Below are 24,117 nucleotides of genomic sequence, written 5' to 3' on the forward strand. Positions count from 1 at the left end.
CTTCTAACTCTAAAGAAAGACTTTCAAAAAGACTTTAGCTTCAGAATTAAATACCATTGCCTTTCTTATATAGCCCTGTTTTGTTCTATTTCCTCTTATTTTCAAATTATTAACCCCATAAACCAGTGCTCAACAAACTCTAGGGGGCCCTTATTCAACCTTTGTTATGTGGCCAGGAATGGTAGCGCTGACACTCATATTCTCAACATTCTTCAACCAAATTAATTAACCTTTATGTTGACTGTACCTAACGCTGTGCAGAAGAGTTAGAGCTGGTAGCTGCTAACTCTAATGATCTCATCACTAGTTCTGAAGTTTTAGTGTGCATGCCATTGCCTGGGGCACTTGTTGAAAGAACAGATTCCTATCCTCACTACATGCATAGGTCTGAGATCCACTGTTATCTCCTTTTTTTTAACTAATGCTTTTGGTTACTTTGAACTCACAATGAGGTACACTGATATAGATTACCTAGGATCTATCATGAAAAGCAACATACTATCTTAAGATATAATCGTCCCTCTGAATAAAACTTACTGATGGAATTTATTTAAAAATTGTATGTTATATCATGTTATATCCTGGATTTTTATAGGATGAGAATATAAGAAAAGTATTTGTGGTATGTTTTGGTATCTTCTATAAAATTCTACCTGAAAAACAGTTCTCCATTGTTTTACTCAAATTCCCCAACAATCAGTTCCCCCCCTTGAATTTAATGCTAGGATAAAATCTGTCTTGTTTTAGGGGAAAAGTTGTCTTGTCTCATTAGATAACAAAATCAATACAAATTTTGTACATTTTTGTCTTAGTTGTCAGGATATTCAGAACCAATTCGACGCTCAACTATATTAATATATCCCAGCTGTCAGGCACATCCATTTGCCTGTTCTTTTTTAAATGATTGATTGATTAAGCCATCTCAAATTCCTACTTTCAGAAAGTATCAATTATACATAAGTAAAATTTTAACTACTCATATTCTCATCATGGAGGATTATTAAGTTTTAGCTTGTGGCTAATTGAAAATAAATTTGCCAAAAATATTGCCTTTTGGAGCATGTTTTAACTAGTTTTGTACTTTTTATTTACATTTAGCTTCATCAAACAGGATTATTGAAAGGATATTCTCTGGGGCAGTAACAAGGTAAGAAAAAGCATCTGAGTTTTAAAATGAACTGCAAGTAATACTTTAACAATGTCATTTTAGTAAGGCTTCCTGCATGATTTGTCAGTGCTGTAGGTCAGATAATACCCTACAAAACATGCAGTTGTGGCTTCATACAAGATGGCGGTAATTCTTTAATATATGGGCATTAGTCCTTTATCTAAATACAGGTAACAGTATTTAACCTGCTGATTATTTGTATTCAAATTAGAAACCAGATTTCTTTCTTCATATCTGCAAATGCTTTCTGATTTCATTCTCTAGGCATTTGAAAATAAGATAGGCAATGGAAGGGGTTGCCCTTTGTGAGGTTTCCAGCATTCTATTTATTTTTAACTTAATTTCCAAAGAAATGTTACTTTATTTCTTAGTCTCTCATAGTACTAAATTTATCTGAGTAATTGCTCAGGAAACTTTATAACCATGTGTTTTCTTCAGGGGAAAAACAGTACAGAAGGAGGGAAGAATGAGCTATGCAGATTTTGTTTGGTTTTTGATTTCTGAGGAAGACAAAAGGAACCCCACCAGGTATGACTTCTGAGTTTCCTTTGCCAAGATGTTAAACACATGAGCAAAGCTTGAAAAATTCATGATGTATATACCTAGTGAATGCCAGCTCAACTAGGGGTGCCAAGATGGGTTTGATTTAATCTCTGCCCTCAGACTGAATGCACAGCCACAATGTATCAAGAGAAGTGCTCTTACCCCTGGAAACAAAGGTGAAGTGACATGTGAGCTGGCCCTGAAGGATATTAAGCATTTATATGGAATATGGGGATAGATACTGTGGATTTTAGTTGTTTCATGATCTTCCTTGTTCAGTAGTAAATTGGAGAGGAAAGAAGAGCAAATTGTGGATGACTAGTATATGAGCAAATTGTGGATGACTAGTATACTAGTACTAGTATAGTACACGCCCTCATTCTCCCGGTTAGAATCATCTCTCCCTTTCCTTGGCATACCTTGATTTGTCGCTGTGAGTTTATCCATCTGTTTCTTACACCTCTGTAACACTGTGTTACACAAGCTAGGAATAAAAAGAAGAGAGGGGCATAGATTTTTGTGTCCTTCTCTTCTTTTTATTCCTAGCTTGTGTAACACAGTGTCCTGCACATAGCTTCTGCTCAGTACCAAGGGAGGGAGAGTCTGCAGTCCCTGATGCTGCTTGCTGGTATTACTGACTCAGCTGTCTGCATGTTAGTTCAAGAAGTTATCTAAATGTTGGATATATGGTTTGGAAATCATTGAAATGGAAATAAAGCTAATCTATTTCATGGGCAGCATGTTGTCCATTTCAAAGATAGTAATTTGTTGTTCATTGTAGACAACTTAGAAAACATGGCTAAAGCAGAAGAAAATAAATTTTAATACTGATAATTCTAACACTCAGAAAAAGACACTTAAAAATTGGTATGTGTTGTACAGTCTTTTTCATATAAAGTTTTACATACTCTTTGGACATGTAGGTTAATTAATTCCATACGATTAGATTTAATCCTTTGGAATGTTACCTCCTAATATCCTCTAGTAGTTTTAGCTAAATAGTTGTAACATCCACTATATTTTTCCTTAAAATAAATTCCCCAGGAAAGGAATTGCTAGGTTAAAGGGTGTAGACATTTTTAAGAGCATTTATAAAAACTATTAAAATTGATTTTCAGAAAAACTGTATCATTTTATACCTTTATCAACAAAGTATTGAGCATATTTCCTATAACCCTTATTCACACTAGGTATCTTCCTCTTAAAAATATTTTCGAATTTGATAAGAATTCAGTATTATCTTTTTTGCATTTCTTTGATTGCTAGTGAGGCTGAATTTTTTTTTTAAGACATACTGAATTTTTTTTTTTTTTTTTGGCTGCTTTGGGTCTTCGTTGCTGCATGCGGGCTTTCTCTAGTTGTGGTGAGCGGGGGCTACTCTTTGTTGCACTGTGCAGGCTTCTCATTGTGACGGCTTCTCTTGTTGCAGAGCACGGGCTCTAGGCACATGGGCTTCAGTAGTTGCAGCACGCAGGCTCAGTAGTTGCAGTTCACAGGCCCTAGAGAACGCGGGCTTCAGTAGTTGCAGCACATGGGCTCAGTAGTTGCAGCACGCAGGCTCTAGGGCATGCAGGCTTCAGTAGTTGTGGTGCACAGGCTCAGTAGTTGTGGCACACAGGCTTAGTTGCTCTAAGCAACATGGGATCTTCCCACACTGGGGATTGAACCCGTGTCCTCTGAATTAGCAGCAGGATTCTTAACCACTGTGCCACCAGGGAAGTCCCAAGGCTGAATTTTTTTCATACATTTTTGGCCATTTTTATTTCATCTTAGGTGACTTGCCTTTTCATGTTTTTTGCTCATTTCTGCTGGATTAATTTTTTAAGTTTATCGTTTTATCACAAATATACATTAAGTATTAAAAATTTAAAAATACATACATTCAGAAACCTTAATATAAAATTCATTCATAATTCCTTGACCCATAGTTAACATTTTGGTATATGTCCTCTTACCTCATCCTCCTCCTCCCTCGTCATTCCCCTCCATCCCCTCCTTTCACTCCTCCTCCTCTCTCTTTCTCTCTGCACCAAGTGAGAAATCATTGTATCATATAGTATACAGTTTTGTGATACACTTCTTCACGTAAGAGTATATTTCTATGCCAGTAAGTGTGCATGTTTATAATTTACCATTAATCCATTATTTTGAATGTTTAGATGGTTTTAATTATCTAAATTTCCGAAGGTTTGAAGGCTGTGCATTTTTCCATTTCTTGCCTTTTTGGTGTTCTGTTAACCTTCTCAATTTCAGTCTTTTATCTTTCATATTTACTTAATTATGAAAAAGCTTTCCTCAAATACTTCCCATCTTTTCCTCCTATTATCCCATAGGAACAAATGATATAAATGATAATAAAGAAGCTTTATATAACAAACATGAATATATACTTGCTCGCCTTTCTTCTATCAGCTTCTTTAAAAAACATAAATTATATACTGTAATAATTAGGACAATGTATTATTGGGTTTGTAGTATATAGAGATGTGATATATATAACAATAGCATAAAAAAGAGGGATGAGGGAATAGTTATATAGGAGTGTTTCAGTATCTCACAGGAATTAAGTATAAATCTGAAGTAATTCTAAGAAGTTAAAATGTATATGGTAAGCCCTAGAGCAAACAGCAGGAAATTAACTCAAAAATACATAGTAAAAAAAAATCATTAAAAGAGTTAAAGTGTCCCACTTAGAAAATATTCACTTAAATGTAAAAGAAAGCAATAAAGGAAAAATAGAGGAAAAACTCCAAGACACATAAAAAACAAAAAGTAAAATGGCAGACATAAGTCCAACTATAACAATAATAACATTAAATGTGAATGGATTAATCGTTTCATCAAAACGCAGAGATTTTCAGACTGGATCAAAAAAAAAAAGTTTTTTGGATACAATTCTGTACTGTCTATATGAGACAGATTAGATTTAAAGATACAAGGGGGGGGGGGAAGGAAAAGGAAGGATCAAGATATGCCATGCAAACAACAATCTAAGAAACCTGGAGTGGCTATATAAATATCAGAGGACATAGACTTCAAAACAAAAATTGTTACTAGAGACAAGGACATTCTATTTCATAAAAGGGTCAATCCAACAGAAAGACATTACAAACATATATGCACGTAACAACACAGAACCCTAAAAATACATGAAACAAAAACTGACAGAATTGCAAGGAGAAGTAAATAATTCAACAATATTTGGAGACTTCAGTACCCCACTTTCAGTGATGGACAGTCAGGAAGAAGATCAACAAGGAAATAAAAGTCATGAATAACACTATAAACAAAACTATAAATCAACTGGACCTAACACATATCTATAGAACTCCCCACCTAAGAACAGCCGAATATATCAATATATTCTTCTCAAGTGCACATGGAACATTCTCCAGGATAGAGTATGTGGTAGGCCATATAATAGCCTCAAAAAATATAATAAGTGAAATTACACAAATTATGTTCTCTGACCACAATGGAATAAAATTAACAGAAAGAAATTTGAGGATTCACAAATATGCAGAAACAACACACTGCTTAAATAACCAATGGATCAAAGAAGCATACCTAAAGGAAATTAGGAAATAATTTGAAATGAAGGAAAATGAAGGAACAACATACCAAAACTTTAAGATGAACAAAAAGGAAAACATAGTATACCAAGACTTATGGGATGAAGCTGTAAATCCATCTATTGAAAAAGAAGAAATGTCTTAAATCAATAACCTAACCTTCCACTTTTAGACACTGGGAAACAAGAGCAAATGAAGTATAGCAAACAGAAAAAAAAATAAAGATTAAAATTGATAAACGAGAGAATAGGAAAACAGTAGAGAAAGTCAGTGGAGCCAAAAGTCAGTTGTTTTGAAAATATCAGTAATGTTGATAAGGCTTTAGCTATACTGATCAAAAAAAAAGAACATACAAATTATTAAGGTCAGAATTAAGAGGGAACATGACTACTGACCATAAAGGAATGAAAAGGATTATAGTGTGTATATATATATATATATATATATATATAATATATAACAACTTTATGCTAACAAATTAGGTAACTTAGACAAAATGAACAAATTCCTAGAGAGAGCCAAACTGCTGAACTGGTTCAAGAAGAAATTAAAAATCTGAATAAGAAAAACAGTCCCGGGCTGAGGTGGCTTCACTAAAGGATGCTACCAAACACTTTTTAAAAAATAACAGTTTTTTACAAACTCTTTGAAAAAATAAAAGAGGAAGGAACACTTACAAATTCATTTTATAAGGCCAGTGTTACCCAGATACCAAAACCAGACAAAACATTACAAGAAAACTGTAAACCACTATCCTTTATGAATATAGATACAAAAATACTCAACAAAATTAGGAAACTTAATCTAGCAAAATATGAAAAAGATTATATACCATGACTAAGTGAGACTTATCCCAAAAATGCAAGGTTAGTTTACCATCTAAAAACCAAACAATGTCACACATCATATTAATAGAACAAAGGATAAAAACCACATGATCAGCCCAGTAGTCTCAGAAAAAGCAGTTGAAAAAGTTCAACATTGCTTCATGATTTAAAAAAAACAAAAAAAACACAGATTAAACATGGACAGGAATTTCCTTGACCAGATAAAGCATATCTATGAAAAACCTACAGCTAACAACTAGTTAATGGTGAAAGTTTGAATGCTATTTTCCTAAGATCAGGAAAAAGACAAGGATGTCTGCTCTATTCAACACTGGATCCTAGACAGGATTATCAGGCAAGAAAATGAAATAAAAAGCTTACAAATTGGAAAGGAAGAAGGAAAATTATTTTTTAATGTAACTTTTTAAATTTATTAATTAATTTATTTATTTTTGGCTGTGTTGGGTCTTCATTGCTGTGCGCAGGCTTTCTCTAGTTGTGGCGAGCGGGGGCTACTCTTTGTTGCGGTGTGCGGGCTTCTCGTTACGGGGCACGGGCTGTAGGCTTGTGAGCTTCAGTAGTGGTGGCACACAGGCTCAGTAGTTGTGGCTTGCGGGCTGTAGAGCGCAGGCTCAGTAGTTGTGGCACGCGGGCTTAGTTGTTCCGCAGCATGTAGGATCTTCCTGGACCAGGGTTTGAACCTGTGTCCCCTGTGTTGGCAGGCGGATTCTTAACCACTGCGCCACCAGGGAAGTCCCAAAAACTATAAAGTTAAATATGATATTATATACAGGAAATCCTAAGAAATCAACCAAGAAACTGTTAGAACATAATAAAGGTTAATTTCAATTTACAAAATCAGTTTACAAGATTGATATAATACATAATATGTTTACAAAAATCAATTGTTTCTGTGCATGAACAATGAAAAATCCAAAAATGAAATTAAGAAAATAATTCCATTTATAATAGCAGCAAAAAGAATAAAATATCTAGGAATAAATTTAACAAAAGAAGCATAAAACTTATACTGTGAGAACTATAAAATATTGTTGAAAGAAACTAAGGAAGATCTAAATGAAACAAAGATATCCCATGTTCATGGATCAGAAGGCTTAATATTGTTAGCATGGCAATACTCCCCAAACTGATCTGTAGATTCAAAGCAATTCCTAACAAAATCTCAGCTACTTTTTTTGTTGTTGTTTTTGCAATAATGGAAATGTATCTTGAATTAATATGAAAAAACAAAAGGATCAGGGTAACCAAAACAATCTTGAAAAAGAATAAGATTATAGGACTCATACTTTCTGATTTCAAAATATACAAAGCTGAGGTAAAGACCATATAAAATACTAGCATAAAGACAGACATACAGATAAATGGAATTGAATTAGGAGTCCAGAAGTAAATCCTCACATTTATGGTAACTGATTTTCAACAAGGATCTTAAGACACAATTCAATGGGGGAAAAAATGTCTTGTAACAAGTGGTGCTGGACACTGGATATCCACATGCAAAAGAATGAATTTGGACCCCTACCTCATGTTATACAAAAGAATTAGCTCAAATGGATCACAGACCTAAATGTAAGAGCTAAAACTATAAAAACTTTCAGAAGAAAGTATAGGAGTAAATTTTCACGACCTTGGTTAGATGCAGTTTCTTAGATGACACCAAAACCACAAACAACAAAAGAAAAAAATGAATGAATTGGACTTCATCAAAATTTTAAAAATTTATGCTTCAAAAAACAACATCAAGAACATAAAGGATAACCCACAGCATGGGAGAAAATATTTTTAGATGATATATCTGATACATAACTTGTATCTAGAATATATAAATAACACAACTCAATAATAAAAAGACAGATTACTCAACTTTAAAATGAGCAAAGGATCTGAATAGACATTTCTCCAAAGAAGATATCTATACAGCCAATAAGCACATAACAAGATTCTTGATATCACTATCATCAAAGAAATGCAAATCAAAACCACACTGAGATACCACTTTACACCCACTGGGATAGCTATGAATAAAAAGTCAGATAATAAACAAGTGTTGGCAAAGATGTGGAGAAATGGGAACCCTCAAACACTGCTATTGGGAATGTAAAATGCAGCAGCCACTATGGAAAACACTGACAGTTCCTCAAATGGTTATAGTGATACCATATGACCCAGAAATTCCACTGCTAGGAATATACCCAAGAGAAATGAAAACATATCCACACAAAAACTTGTACACCCATACAAGTTTCATAGCATCACTATTTTCAGTAGCCAAAATACGGGAACACCCAAATGTCTATCAATTAATGAATGGAAAAACAAATGTGATACATCCATATAATCTAATATTCAGCAATAAAAAAATATGAAGTACTACATACTACAACATAGTTGAATCTTGAAAACATTATGCAGATTAAAAGACATCAATCACAAAAGACTACATATTGTATGAATACATTTATGTGAGTTGTCCAAAATAGGTAAATCTATAGATACAGAAGGTACGTTAGTAGTTGCCTAGGCCATGAGGGACCTGGAGAGGCAGGGGTGGGGCAGGGAATGACGTATAAGTGCTACTAGGTATAGAGTTTCTTTTTGGATGTGATAAAAGTTAATTGTGGTGATTGTTATACAACTCTATGGATATACTAAAAAGCATTTGACTATACATTTTAGATGGATGAATTGTATGATATGGGAAATATATCTCAATAAAGCTGTTTAAAAAGAAGAAGAGTTGAGATAATACAAAGTATATTCTCTGACCATAATGGAATTAATGTAAAACTCAATAAGAGAAGGACGACTGGAAATTAAAGAACACAATTCTAAATAATGCTTGGGTCCAAAAGAATGTATCAAGAGAAATTAGATATTCAAAAGATAAAGGAATACTATGAATGACATAAACACATGTAAATGTGGTGACTTAAATGAAATGGACCAATTCCATTAAAGTCACAAGTTAACAAAAGTTGTCCAAGGAGAAATACATAACCTGAATAGTCTTGTATCTATTAAAGAAAATTGAATTCATAGTTTAAAACTTTCTGAAAAAGATACCTCTCAGCCCAGATAATTTCACTACTGTATTCTTCCAAACATCTGAAGAAGAAATATCAAATTCTGTACTACTTCTTCCAGAAAATAGAAAAGGAGGGAACAATTTCCAGCTTATTTTATGAAACCAGCATTACCTTGATACCAAAACCAGACAGACACATACAAGAAAATAAAACTACAGACCAACATCCCTCATGAAGATAGACCCAAAAATCATTAACAGAATACTAGCAAGTGAAAGCTCAACTTCTCAACCTCTCAGGCCCCTCTTCCAAAATCAGCAGATACCCCAAGGGAAAGATGGTCACAAATGCTAGGCTCCTCCTTGCTGGATTTCCTTCTACATCTGGACACCATAGTTCTTCACTGCCCTGTTAATAGTCCAGTGCCTTCAAAAAGGATTTTTACTGCAGATTTTCTCAGTGGGAGGGTTAATCCAAAACACTTAGTTCATCATTACCAGAAGCAGGACCCTTCAGATCAACTTTTCATATCTCGAGATACATAAGTGTATCTTTACTTATAGAAATATTGCCAAAAGAGGTTTTTAAGTCAAAAGCTTTCTTTTGTGCCCCTTTTCTGCCTTGTATGTTGCCTTTCTCCTACCTAACAGCTAACATGTTGCTGAGGCTTTATTCTTTGCGAGGTAACAACTGTTTCATATATGATGGCTTGTTTAATCTTCATATCACTATGAGTTTAGGTGTCAGTGTTCCCATTTTACAGTTGAGGAAACAGACGCTCTGAGAGATTGCACACATACAAAGTGACCTAGCTTGGATTCAAGTCCAGGTCTGTATCACTCCAAATTCTGGACTGTTTATCACTATAATGTATGGCCTATTATGTGAGACAGCATGTTTGCATGTCTGTCTTCTTACCAACTAGGCTATGGAATCCCTAAAAGAGCGTTCCTTTGGTGTCCTGAAATTCCTTATTGCTTAAGAGACTCAAAATTAGGCATTGGCCTAATTTGTCTCCTTGGCTTCTACTAGCACTTACTAGGCACCCAGAGTATTTGTTCTCAGTGCTTCACATTATCTTACAAAAGCAGAATGTGATCAGAAGACAGTTAAACCTCAGTTTTAAAGTAATGAAGAAAATATCTATACATCAAAATCAAACACTTATTTAAAACGTAGTAGAAATCAGATTTGTGGCTTATGAATGACATGGGTAGAAAAAAATGCATTTCATGAAAGAAGTAATATACTCACTGAAGTGTGATAAGTGCTGTGTAAAATACTACGTAAAAAATTGTGATCTTGAGTCTTTCCTATGCCTGGTCCTGTCAGGGTTAGATATGGAAAGCATCTTTGGATAGATTATTTTTTGTGGACAGGCTCTTGCAACCAACCCTCTTTTGGTATGTCCTTTAACCACCCCTCTGGTCTGGCTGTTTATCACGTTCTTCTTCTACCTTGGTCTTCTGACTAGGTGTCCTCTCCAGCAACTATCTCATTCACCTTTATGTCTGAGGACACTAGGCCAGTGCCTTTGAAGGTAGTAGGTGCTAAAATATGTATACTGAATATACAAAGGAATATACATTTAGTTAATCCCTAAGTAATAACGAAGTTCCCCGTAACTTGTTTCTGCAATAGCTTATTGGAGTTTATATCAGGGATAAGACATTTCTGGTCCAGAAGTTAATTTCATTCAGCCTGTGAACAAGGCCAAAAGGTAATCTTGTTTATGTCTATAATTGTACAAATACAGTCTTTAATGAATATAATTATGCTTTAAAACCAAAAATTGGTGGCAAATATAGCAAAAATTTAACACTGGTTCTCTCTGGGTAGTTACTCCTTTTGTGTGCTTTTCTGTTTTCCAGTTTTCTTGCAATGAATAGTCATTACTTCTAGACCTAAGAAAATATTACCTTTGTTAAAAAGAACAGAGGAAAGAAAAAAAATTAAATCTGCATTGGAAAAAAACTTTAGAGAGTATCTATTACTTTCAATAAGAAAATTCCCTCTGAACATGTCCTATAAGTATTTAACCATCCAGTAGCCCCTGCTTCTAAACTTCCGGGGACAAATAGCTATCTACTGAGGTATATGATTTTATTTTTCCAGCTCTGAGCCTTAAAACATTTTCTCTTCTTTGTGTATTGATCCTTTTTATGCTCTCTAATACTCACAGAATTACATCAGATTCATCAGATTCATCTACTACACGATGTTCTTTCAAACATTATATTTAAAGGCAGCTCTTATGTGACTTTGGCAAATATTGAGGCAGTTTATTTGTCTCTTTCTTTGTGTTCTAGTTTTGTTTCTCTTTTATGAGCTATTACAAAGAACTGAAGTATATGGTTTAGCTTTATTTATTTTATAGACTCTTTTATCTTAGTTCTTAATTGAAAATGCAACTGACTTTAGTTTATATTTCTCGGTAAAATAAGTTGCTTTTCACTAAAGTCCTATTAGATAATTGCCAAAATCAAGAGGTACTTCCTTCCTATTGTCCTAATTTCTATTATCCTAAGATAAGTAAGAAGGAATTTCAAGACACCAAGAGGCCTTAAAGACCAGAGGACAGTCTACTGCTTCTTTTTGTACTATTCAAAACATTATTACTTACAGACTAATGATACAGTGGTAAAAGAGCCACATATTACCACATTTATTGTAGCCCTCTGCTCATGAAGTCTGTACCCTCAAGGTTTTTCTCACAATCAAGAAATCAGGTCTGTCTCCTCAAGGTTTTTCTCACAATCACAAATCATGAAATCATGTTTCAAAGTGTGGCAGTGTTAAAACCCTGAGAGTAGATGTGATATGACAGCCAAACTCTATTACCTCATGTTCATTGGCTCCAGTGAATGTCTCCTCTGTTCTTTGATGGTAATGTTAAACATCAAGCTGGTACAATTTTAAAAATAGATTTCTGAAAAGAATTTTGCAAGTATTACAGTTTAATTTGTTGCAGTAATGTAAACTTTATCTTTTGGAATACAGGTGCATTACAGATCTTAGTGTGACTTACTTGAAAACAATTAATAGTCATACCTTAGTTATTTTCACCTTTTTCTCCTCAAAAGAGATTTTTTAAAACCATTAAATGTATAGAGTTTCTCAGTATAGCTTAAGGCCTACAAATGGTAATTTAACCAAGAGTCTCTTAGAACCTTCTCTTGAGAAGTTTTAAACTACCATGAATCAGTGGCTCTTTATAGAAAAATATTGTTCCCTGTTACCAACTAATACTATTAGCTTCATATTCTATGATGAATTAGTGGCATGGCTATACTTGCTACTATAAGTGACATTGCTATATGATAAAGTGGCCATAGTAAAGTGTGGGTAAGCTTCTGAATGAAGATAGCAACTTACCCACATATAGTACTTTTAGTCCCTCTTGAAATTCCACTAAAATGACAGTACAGAGATTTTTTTAAGGAATAAATCCATAATAACAAAGGAAAAAAGGAGAAAAAAATAAGGATTTGGAAACCAGAAAGTAAATAAATTTAGCACACTACCTGAAACCTAAGCCACCATAGGAAAAGACAAAGAAGCAACTGGATATATCACAAAAACCTCCAAACAGTCAGGACTTTGGGGTACCGGGAACGTTGGAAGTAGGGGTGGGATAAAGATAGAACCAAAAATGAGGAGAGTTTATAGAAAGTTTCTTTAAGGAAACAGCTGATCTCCAGATCATCTCCTCTACCCAGGCAGGAGACTGCTGCTGGGAGACTGTGCTTTATTCCCTCAAGAGTATAAAATAGAGGGCCTCTGGACTGGGGAGCACTGGGCACAATTGAAGGTAGGGCTACCATATTGAAAACAGATGAAATGAGTGTATCCTTACTGAAAGCTAAGATGCCCAGTCTTCATTCCTTACTCAACTTTCAGAATCTAGGCAACCTGTCCTGAACCTCTAGGCAGGAGACAAAAAGATGCTTTTCTGGAGAATCTGGCCAGCCCAAGAATAAAGACCTGAAAATTTGACATTGGCTCAGCCCCAAGGAAAGAACCCAGGCAGATCATTTTACAGTAAAGCTCAGAGTCAACAAACCCATAAGCCAGAACTTCCAGTCAGCTTTTTAGCATCTACTCTTAAATATGAGCAGAGAACAAAGGATCAGTAAATACCTAAGTACAGCTTCTTACATAAAAGATAGAGACCAAACAGATAGAAGTGGGGGGAAAGTAACTTGGATGAAACAGAATTCAGGGAGAAGAAACCTTCAGCAAAAACAACAAATACACGGTTACTAGTAGCCTCAGAGATAAGAGAAAAAATGAAATTCATAGAACATGAACAGAATGGTACTTTTTATAAAAGAAACATTCATGGAACCGAAAAAGAACTCTGGAAAATCAAAATTATGATAGCAGGAAAAAAAAAAAACAATGTTCAGAAGATAAAGCTAGGTAGACCTCCCAAAAAGAACCCCAAAATTGAAGTAATATAATATAGAGACAAGATATGAAAATTAGAAAGCCAATCCAAAAAGTCCAACATAACTAGAAATTGAAATATAAGATTTACATGGTAATTTTAAAATTCAGCCATAAGAGAGTGATGGCAGCAAGAGGGTGAGATATAAGTTTCCATTGCTCATCCCCTAACAGAAATACCAATTGAACAACTATCCATGAACAAAAATACCTTCACAAGAGCTAAGGATTCCAGGGCAGCACCAAAAGACCCAACCTTTGGGCCCACCTCAGCACCAGTTCAGCCCCTGTGTCCCCAGGCTCCAAACTCACCCCTGTATTCGAGTTCCAAGCTCACCCCAGCACCAGGCCAGCCCCTGCAACCCCAGACTCCAGGTAGGATATTGCCGGCCCATCCTCCAGACTCACCCAGCACCAAGCCAGCCCCTGTGGCCTCAGACTCATCCCAGTGCCAAACCAACCCTGGAAACCCAGGTTCCAACAAACCCCAGTAGACCTTAACACTGGCCAACCCCCAGAGACCCAGGATCCAGACTCACCCTTGCAGAGTCAGGTTTCAGGTACCACAGGCCCATCCCAGCACTAGGCCAGTCCCTACAGGATCAGGCTCAAGATCCACCTATTACCAGGTCAGCGCCCATGGACCCAGGCACAGGCCCGACTCACCTGCTGACCCAGGTACTTGAGCAGCCTACCCAAGTACTCCAGCAGTAAACCTGCTCACAGACCCCCACTAGACAGCCTGTCCAAAATCTCTGAATAAGGAGACTGGTGAAAGGATTTCCCTGCCAAAGCCAGTCTGTAAATACTGAAATAAATGCCTACTTCTTCAGAGGCAGAAACACCAATGCAATGTGACAAGAATCACAAATAATCAGGGAAGCATGACACAATCAAAGGAACAAAATAAAACACCAATAACTTACCCTAAAGAAATTGAGATCTGTGAATTGCCTGACAAAGAATTCAAAATAATCATCTTAAAGGATCTCAGTGAGCTACAAAAGAACACAGACAACTAAGCAAAATCAGGGAAACAATACATGAAGAAAATGAGAAGTTCAACAAAGAGAAATCATAAAAATGAACCAAACAGAAATTCTAAAACAAAAGAACAAAATTACTGCACTGAAAAATTCTATAGAAAGCTTCAACAACAGAGCAATTAAACAAAAGAATCAATGAGCATGAAAACAGGTCAATTGAAATTACCCAATCAGAGAAAAAAGAATGAAAATCCTCCAGGACTTACAGAAGACCATGCAAATAAACAATATATGCATTATGGGAGTCCCAGAGGGAACAAAGAAAGAGAAAAGGGCAGAAAACTTATTTAAAGAAATAATGACAGAAAACTTCCCTAATCTGGAGAGGGAAATGAACATCCAAATCCATGTAGCCCAAGGAACCTCAAATAGATAAAAATATTAAGAGATCTTCACTATAGCACATTACAATCAAATTCTCAAGTCAAAGACAATTTTGAAATCAGCAGGAGAAAACCAACTCATCACATACCAACTCATACATACAAGGGAACTGTTATAAGATCAGCACTGTATTTCTTAGCATACACTTTGCAGACCAGGAAAGAGTGGCATGATATATTCAAACTGCTGAAAGAAAAAACTGTCAACCAAAAATGCTATGCTTGGCAAGGCTATAGTTCAGAAATAAAGGAGAGATAAAAACTTTCCCAGACAAAATCTGTGGGAGTTCATCATCACTAGACCTGCCTTACAAGAAATGCTAAAGAGAATTCTTCAGCCTTTCCTTAAAGGATGCCAACTAACATAAAAACATAGGAAATATAAAACTCACTGTAAAAGTAAGAATATAGTCAAGTTCAGAATATTTTAATACTATAAGGATGATGCATAAATCACTTTTAACTCTGCTATAAAAGTTAAAAGGCAAAAGAATTTAACTGTAACTACAGTAATTTTATAGTGAATACACAATCCATGAGTTATAAATTGTGACATCAACAACATAAAATGTGACAGGAGGAAAAGTTAAAACATAACAGATTTTGTATGCAGTCAAATTTAAGCAGTTGTCAACTTCAAATAGACTTTTACAACTATAAGATGTTTCATATAAGCCTCATGATAACCAAAAATAAGAAACCTGTAGTAGATACACAAAAGAGAAAGAGAAAGGAATCAAAGTACATCACTACAAAAAAATCATCCATTGAAAAAGGAAGACAGCAAGAAAGGAAGAAAGAGACAACAGAACTACAAAACAGTCAGAAACAAATTAACAAAATGGCAATAGTAAGTCCTTACCTATAAATAATTACTTTAAATGTAAATGGATCAAAATCACCAACCAAAAGACACAGAGTGGCTAAGTGACTACAAACAAGATTGTACAGTATGCTGCCTACAGGAGACTCGTTTTAGCTTTAAGGACACACATAGCCTAAAAGTGAAGGGATGGAAAATGATATTCCATGCAAATGGAAACAAAAAGAAAGCTGGGTTAGCTATCCTTGTATCAGACAAAAGACTTTAAAATAAAGACTAATAAAAGAGAAAGAAGGACATTGCAGAATGATACAGAGATCAATCCAACAGAGGATATAACAGTTGTAAATATTTATGCACCCCAACATGTAAGAGCACCTAAATATATAAAGCAAATATTATCAGACTTAAATGGAGAAATAAACAGTACTACAATAACAGGAGGTTTCTTTACTACCCCACTTTCATCAATGCATAGATCATACAGACAGAAAGTCAATAAAGGAAATACCAGCCTTAAACAACATGTAGACCAAGTGGAACTTACAGACCTATACAGGTCATTCAGATCATTCCATCCAATAGCAACAGGATACACATTATTTTCAAGTGGACATGGAACTTTCCCTAAGATCATATTTTAGGCTACAAAAAAGTCTTACTAAATTTTAAAAGATTGAGTTATATCAAGTATCTTTTCTGACCACAGTGGTGTGAAACTAGAAATCAATAACAGAAGGAAAATTCAAAAATGTGTGGGAAGTAAAAAACACTCCTGAATAACCAGTTAGTCAAAGAAGAAATCAAAAGGGAAACCAGAAAGTATCTTGAGATAAACAAGAATGGAAACATGCCAAAACTTATACAATGAAGGAAAATCAGTTCTAAGAAGGAAGTTTACAGCAATAAATGCCTACATTAAGAAAAAAAGAAAGATCTCAAATAACCTAACTTTACACCTCAAAAAAGTTAAAAAGCAGACTAAACCTGAAGTTAGCAGAAGGAAGGAAGTGATAAAGATCAGAGCAGAAATAAATGAAATAGAGACTAGAAAAGATCAGTGAAACTAAGAGATGTTTTTTTGAAAAGATAAACAAAACTGACAAACATTTAGCTGGACTAAGAAAAAGAGAAGACTCAAATAAAATTATAATTGAAGAGGAAGCATCACAACTGATACAGAAACACAAAAGATCATGTAAGACTACTGTAAGTACTTATATGCCAACAAATTGGATAACCTAGAAGAATGGATAAACTCCTAGAAACATACAACCTACCAAGACTGAACAGGAAACCTGAATAGACCAATAATGAGTAAGGAGATAGACTCAGTAATCAGAAACCTCCCAAAAAAGAAAAGTCCAAGACCTAATGATTTCACAGTTGAATTCTATCAGTGAAAGAATGAATTCAAATTATTCTCAAACTCTTCCCAAAAAGTGAAGAGGAGAGAATACTCCCAAATTCATTTTATGAGACCAGCATTACTCTTGTACCAAAGTCAGATAAGGACACTATAAGAGAAGAAAATTATAAGCCAAGATCTCTGATAAACATAGATACAGAAATCCTCAACAAAATACTGGCAAACTGAATTCAACAACACATTAAAATGATCATACACCATGATTAAGTGGGGTTTATGCCTAGGATGCAAGGATGGTTTGACATGCCAATCTATAAATGTCATATACCACATTAAAAGAATAAAGGATAAAAGTTATACGATCAACCCAATAGATATAGAAAAGCATTTGACAAAATTGAACACCCTTTCATGATTTAAAAAAAAAACTCTTATCAAGTTAGGTGTAGAAGGAATGTACCTCAACATAATAAATGCTATGTATGACAAGTCCACAGCTAATATAATACTCAATAGTAAAAAGGTGAAAGCTTTTCCTCTAAGATCAGGAACAAGACAAGGATGCCCCACTCTTGCCACTTTTATTCAAGTGGAAGTCTTAGCCAGAATAACTAGGCAAGAAAAGTAAAGAAGAAGTAGCCAAACCAGAAAGGAAGAAGTAAATTTTTTTCTTTGCAAATGACATAATATTATATATACAAAACCCTTAAAGACCACAAAAAACTGTTAGAAAAAATAAATGAATTTCAGAAAGTTGCAGGATACAAAATGAACCTACAAAAATTAGTTGCATTCCTATACACTAACAACAAAGTATTTGAAAAGGGAATTAAGAAAATCGTCCCATGTACAAAAGCATCAAATGAAATAAAGCACATAGGAATACATTTAACCAAGAAGATTAAAGATCTGTACACTGAAATATATAAAATCTTAATGAAAGAATATGAAGAGGACAGAAGAAAATGGAAAGATATCCCATCTTCATGAGTTGGAAGAATATTGTTAAAATATCCATGCTCCTCAAAGTGATCTACAGAGTCAGCGTAATAACTATCAAAATTCCAATGACATTTTTACAAAAATAGAAGAACAATTCTAAAATTCATATGGTACTAGAAAAGAACATGAAGCAATGTTAACAAAAACAAAGCTGGAGGCATCACACTACCTGATTTCAAAATATACTAAAAAGCTATAATAAAACAGCATAGTACTGGCATAAAAACAGACATATATACTAATGGAACAGAGTAGAGAACCCAGAAATAAATCCATACATTTATGGTCAATTGATCTTTTTTTTTTTTGGCTGTGTGGGTCTTTGTTGTTGCGTGCAGTCGCTACTCTTTGTTGTGGTGCACAGGCTTCTAATTTGGTGGCTTCTTTTGTTGTGGAACACAGGCTCTAGGCGTGAGGGCTTCAGTAGTTGCGGCATGCAGGCTCAGTAGTTGTGGCACGCAGGCTCTAGAGCACAGGCTCAGTAGTTATGGCGCACGGGCTTAGTTGCTCCACAGCATGTGGGGTATTCCCGGACCAGGGCTTGAACCCATGTCCGCTGCATTGGCAGGCAGATTCTTAACCACTGCACCACCAGTGAAGTCCCTGGTCAATTGATCTTTTTCAAAGGTGCCAAGAACACACATGAGGAAAGGACAATCTCTTCAATAAAGGGTGTTGGAAAAAAATAATAAAAGGTGTTGGGAAAACTGGTTATCCATATGCAGAAGAATGAAATGTGACCATTATCTCACTCCATATAAAAAATCAACTCAAAATGGATTGAAGACTTAAATGTAAGACCTGAAACTATAAAACTACTAGAAGAAAACATAGGGAACAAGCTTCTTGACATTGATTTGTGGGGGTGGGGGAATATAACCCAAAAGCACATGCAACAAAAACAAAAATAGACAAATAGAATTGAATCAAACTAAAAAGCTCCTAGTAGGAAACAATCAACAGAGTGAAGAGAGAACCTATGGAATGGGAGAAAGTATTTGCAAACCATACATCTGATATTGAAAATATTATAAGGAACCCTAACAACACAATACCAAGAAAACAACTCATTTTAAAAATAGACAAAGAGGGGACTTCCCTGGTGGTCCAGTGGGTAAGATTCCATGCCCCCAATGCAGGGGGTCCAGGTTCAATCCCTGGTTGGGGAACTAGATCCCACATGCCTGCCACAACTAAGAAGCCTGCACATGCAACTAAGAAGTCCACATGCCACAACTAAGAAGTCCGCATGCTGCAACTAAAGATCCTGCATGCCACAACTAAGACCCGGCACAGCCAAAATAATAAAAATAAATAAATAGATAAATAATAAAAATAGACAGAGGACCTGAATAGACATTTCTCAAAAGGAGACATACAAATGGCCAACAGATAAATGAAAAGATGCTGAATATCGCTAATCATCAGGGAAATACAAATCAGAACCACAACAAGATTTCACCTCAGACCTGTTAGAGTGGCTTTTATCAAGAAGACAAAAGGTAACAAATGAGGATGTAGAGAAAAGGGATCCCTGGTACACTGTTGATGGGAATGTAAATTGGTACGGCCATTATAGAAAAGAGTATGGAGGGTTCCTCAAAAAATTAAAAATAAAACTAACTTATGATCCAGCAAATCTACTTCTAGGTATATATCCAAAGGAAATGAAATCAGTGTCTTTTTTTTTTCTTTCATTTACTGAATACTGTTTTATTTCTGAGCAAAAATGGAAGTATGCTAGTGGCATGTGACATTTTCTGGGCTCTAAAGAAACTCTCCTTTCTCAAATGATGACTGATTTAGAAGCAATGTAATGGTGTTTTTAACCACAGTAAATTATTAAGATAATTTTTGTTTCTAACTCCAAGCCCTTAAAAGTACAGGCTTCAAAGACTAGCCCCTTAACTTAAGCAAAATATTCTCTGACATAAATCGTAGCAATATTTTCTTAGATAGTCTCCCAAGGCAAAAGAAAGGAAAGCAAAAATAATCAAATGGGACTTAATCAAACTTAAAAGCTTTTGCACAGCAAAAGAAACCATTAACAAAATGAAAAAACTTATGGAATGGGAGAAAATATTTGAAAAGATGGGACTAACAAAGGGTTAATTTCCAAAATATATTTTACAAACAGCTCATACAACTCAAAATAAAAACAACAAACAACCCACTGAAAAAAAGGGTAGATCCAGAAATAAACCCACACATCTATGGTCAATCTATGACAAAGGAGGCAAAAATATACAATGGAGAAAAGACAGTCTCTTCAATAAGTGGTGCTGGGAAAACTAGACAGCTACATGTAAAAGAATGAAATGAGAACATTCTCTAACACCATAAACAAAAATAAACTCAAAATGGATTAAAGACCTAAATGTAAGACCATATACCATAAAACTCAGAGGAAAACATGGGCAGAACTCTGTTTGACAGAAATAGCAGCAATATCTTTTTGGATCCATCTGCTAGAGTCATGGAAATAAAAACAACAATAAACAAATGGGACCTAATTAAACTCAGAAGCTTTTGCACAGCAAAGGAAACCATAAACAAAACAAAAAGACAACCTACAGAATGGGAGAAAATATTTGCAAACGATGCAACCAACAAGGGATTAATTTCCAAAATATACAAACAGCTCATACCGCTCAGTATTAAAAAAATAAATAAACCCAATCAAAAATGGGCAGAAGACCTAAATAGACATTTCTCCAAAGAAGACATACAGATGGCCAGCAAGCACATGAAAAGATGCTCATCGTAATTATTAGAGAAATGCAAATCAGAGTTCCAGTGAGGTATCACATCACTCTGGTCAGAATAGCTATCATCAAAAAGTCTGCAAACTGTAAATGCTGGAGAGGGTGTGGAGAAAAAGGAACCCTCCTCCACTGTTGGTGGGAATGTAAATTGGTACAGCCACTACAGAGAACAGTCTGGAGGTTCCTTAAAAAACTGAAAATAGAGCTACCGTGTGATATGATCCTGCAATCGCACTCCTGGGCATATATCCAAAAACAACGAAAACTCTAATTCAAAAAGATACATGCACCTCAATATTCATAGCAGCACTGTTTATACTAGCCAAGACATGGAAACAACCCAAGTGCCCATCAACAGACAATTAGTTTAAGGAGATGTGACATACATATATATATATATATATATGACTTAGCCGTAAAGAAAGAATGAAATATTGCCATTTGCAGCAACATGGATGGACCTAGAGATTATCATACTAAAAGTGAAGTAAGTCAGACAGAAAAACACAAACACAAATATTGTATATGTGGAACCTAAAAAATAATACAAATGAATCTATATACAAAAGAGAAACAGACTCACAGATATAGAAACAGACTCACAGGTTATTTGTAATAACCTGTAAAGGAAAATAATCTGAAAAAAATGTATATATCTGAATCACTTTAACACAATATTGTAAATCAACTATACTTCCATTTAAATAAATAGATAAATAAAATAGTCGCTTTGCCCACCTCCCCCAAAGAAAAAAGACTGGCCTCTTCTCAAATTACTACAGTTGCAACTTGTGTCTTTTCTTTTTCCTTTTCTACCTCTTTTTACCCTTTTTTTCCCTTTTTTAGATATAATTGACATATAACATTATACTAACATTATATTAGTTTCAGGTGTACTTCGTGATTTGCTGTTCATATGTATTGCAAAATGATCACCGCAATAAGTCTGCTTAACATCTGTCACCATATATGGTTACGCTTTTTTTTCTTGTGATGAGAACTTCTAAGATCTACTCTCTTAGCAACTTTCAAATATGCAGTACAGTATTATAAACTATAATTACCATGCCATACATTACATCCCAGGACTTATTTATTTTATAATTGGAAGTTTGTAGTATTTGACCCTCTTAACCCATTTCACCCACCCCCTACCCTCCTCTGGCAAATACCCATCCGTTCTCTGTATCCGTGATCTCTCAGTTTTGGGGTTTGGTGGTGGTGGTGGTAGTTTTTAAATTCCATGTGTAAGTGAGATCATACAGGATTTGCCTTTCTCTGACTTACCTACATAATGCCCTCAGGGTCCATCCATGTTGTCACAAATGGCAAGGTTTCATTCTTTTTTATAGCTGAATAATACTCCATTGTGTATATATACCACATTTTCTTTACCTATTTATCCATTGATGGAAATTTAGGTTGTTTCCATATCTTGGCTATTATAATTAATGCACAGTGAACATGGGGGTGCATACATCTTTTTGAGATATTGCTTTTTCTTTTGATAAATACCCAGAAGTGGAACTGCTAGATCATATGGTAGTTCTATTTGCAATTTTTTAAGGAACTCCCTGCTGTGTTCCATAGTGCTGCACTAATTTACATTTCACAGCACACAAGGGTTCCCTTTTCTTCACATCCTTGCCAACATTTGTTATTTCTTGTCTTTTTGATAACAGTCACTTTGACAGGTGTGAGGTATCTCACTGTGGTTTTGATTTTCATTTCCCTGATAATTAGTGATGTTCAGCATATTTTCATGTACCTGTTGGCCATTTGTATGTCTTCTTGGAAAAATGTCTATTAAGATCCTCTGCCATTTTTTCAGTTTGTTTTCTTGCTGTTGAGTTTTATGAGTTCTTTATATATTTTTAATATTAACCCCTTATCAGCTATATAATTTGCAAATATTTTCTCTTATTCAGTAGGTTGCCTTTTTATTTTGTTGATGGTTTCCTTTGCTGTGCAGGAACTTTTTAGTTTGATGTAGCTTACTTGTTTATTTTATTTTGTTGGTTTGCTTTTGGTGTCAGATCCAAAAAAATTCATTGCCAAGACCAGTGTCAAGGAGCTCACAGCCTAGAAGCTAGAAGTTTCACAGTTGCAGGTCTTACATTCAAGTTTTTAACCCATTTTGAGTTGGTTTTTGTGTATGATGTAAGACAGTGGTCCAGTTTCATTTTTTTGCATGAAGCTGTCCATTCTTCACAACACCCTTTATTGAAGAGACTGTCCTTTCCCCATTGTATATTCTTGGTTCCTTTGTTATAAATCAATTGACCATATATGTGTGGGTTTATTTCTGGGCCCTATTCTGTTCCACTGATCCATGTGTCTGTTTTTATGACAATCATACTGTTTTGATTATTTTAGTTTCATAGTATATTTTGAAATGAGGTAGTGTGATGCTCCAGTTTTGTTCTTCTTGCTCAAGTTTGCTTTGACTATGTGGGATCTTTTATAATTCCATACAAATTTTAGGATTATTTGTTTTATTTATGTGGAAAATGCCATTGGAATTTTGATAGGGATTTCATTTAATCTGTAGATTGCTTTAGGTAGTATGGACATTTTAACAACATTAATTATTCTAGTCCATGAGAATGAAATATCTCAATTTATATGTATCTTCAGTTTCATTCATCAGTGTCCTGTGGTTTTCAGTGCACAGATCTTTCACCTCTTTGTTTAAATTTATTCCCAAGTATTTTATTTCATTTTTGATGCAGTTGCAAATGGGGTTGTTAATTTCTCTTTCTGTTAGTTCATTGTTACTGTACAGAAATGCAACAGATTTTTGTATATTGATTTTGTATCTAGCATTTTTACTGAGTTTATTTATTAGTTTTCTTACAGTTCTTTGGTGGATTCTTTAGGGTTTTCTATATATAATATTATATCATCTGCACATAGTGACAGTTTTACTTCTTCATTTCAAATTTGGATGGCTTTTATTTCTTTCTCTTGCCTAATTGCTCTGGCTAGGACTTCCAGTGCTACATTGAATAAAAGTAGCAAGAGTGGGTATCCTTTTCTTGTTCTTGGTCTTAGAGGAAAAGCTTTCAGCTTTTCACCATTGAGTATGATGTTAGCTGTAGACTTGTTATATATGGCCCTTAT

The 24,117-nt window shown here is 34.8% G+C and overlaps 1 protein-coding gene across 4 annotated transcripts in view; it reads left to right on the forward strand.

Annotated features, from left to right (window-relative positions):
• Positions 1–24,117, forward strand: part of PPP2R3A (protein phosphatase 2 regulatory subunit B''alpha) — a 210,483-nt gene that overhangs the window by 142,197 nt on the left and 44,169 nt on the right. For all 4 annotated transcript variants that reach the window (XM_068545961.1, XM_068545959.1, XM_068545958.1 and 1 more), the window contains 2 exons: positions 1,099–1,147; positions 1,607–1,696. In XM_068545961.1, the coding sequence (XP_068402062.1) occupies positions 1,099–1,147; positions 1,607–1,696 (139 nt within the window). The remainder of the gene's footprint in view (positions 1–1,098; positions 1,148–1,606; positions 1,697–24,117) is intronic.

Source organism: Eschrichtius robustus, chromosome 6 (assembly GCF_028021215.1).
Source record: "Eschrichtius robustus isolate mEscRob2 chromosome 6, mEscRob2.pri, whole genome shotgun sequence".
In the NCBI taxonomy this organism is placed as follows: Eukaryota; Metazoa; Chordata; class Mammalia; order Artiodactyla; family Eschrichtiidae; genus Eschrichtius; species Eschrichtius robustus.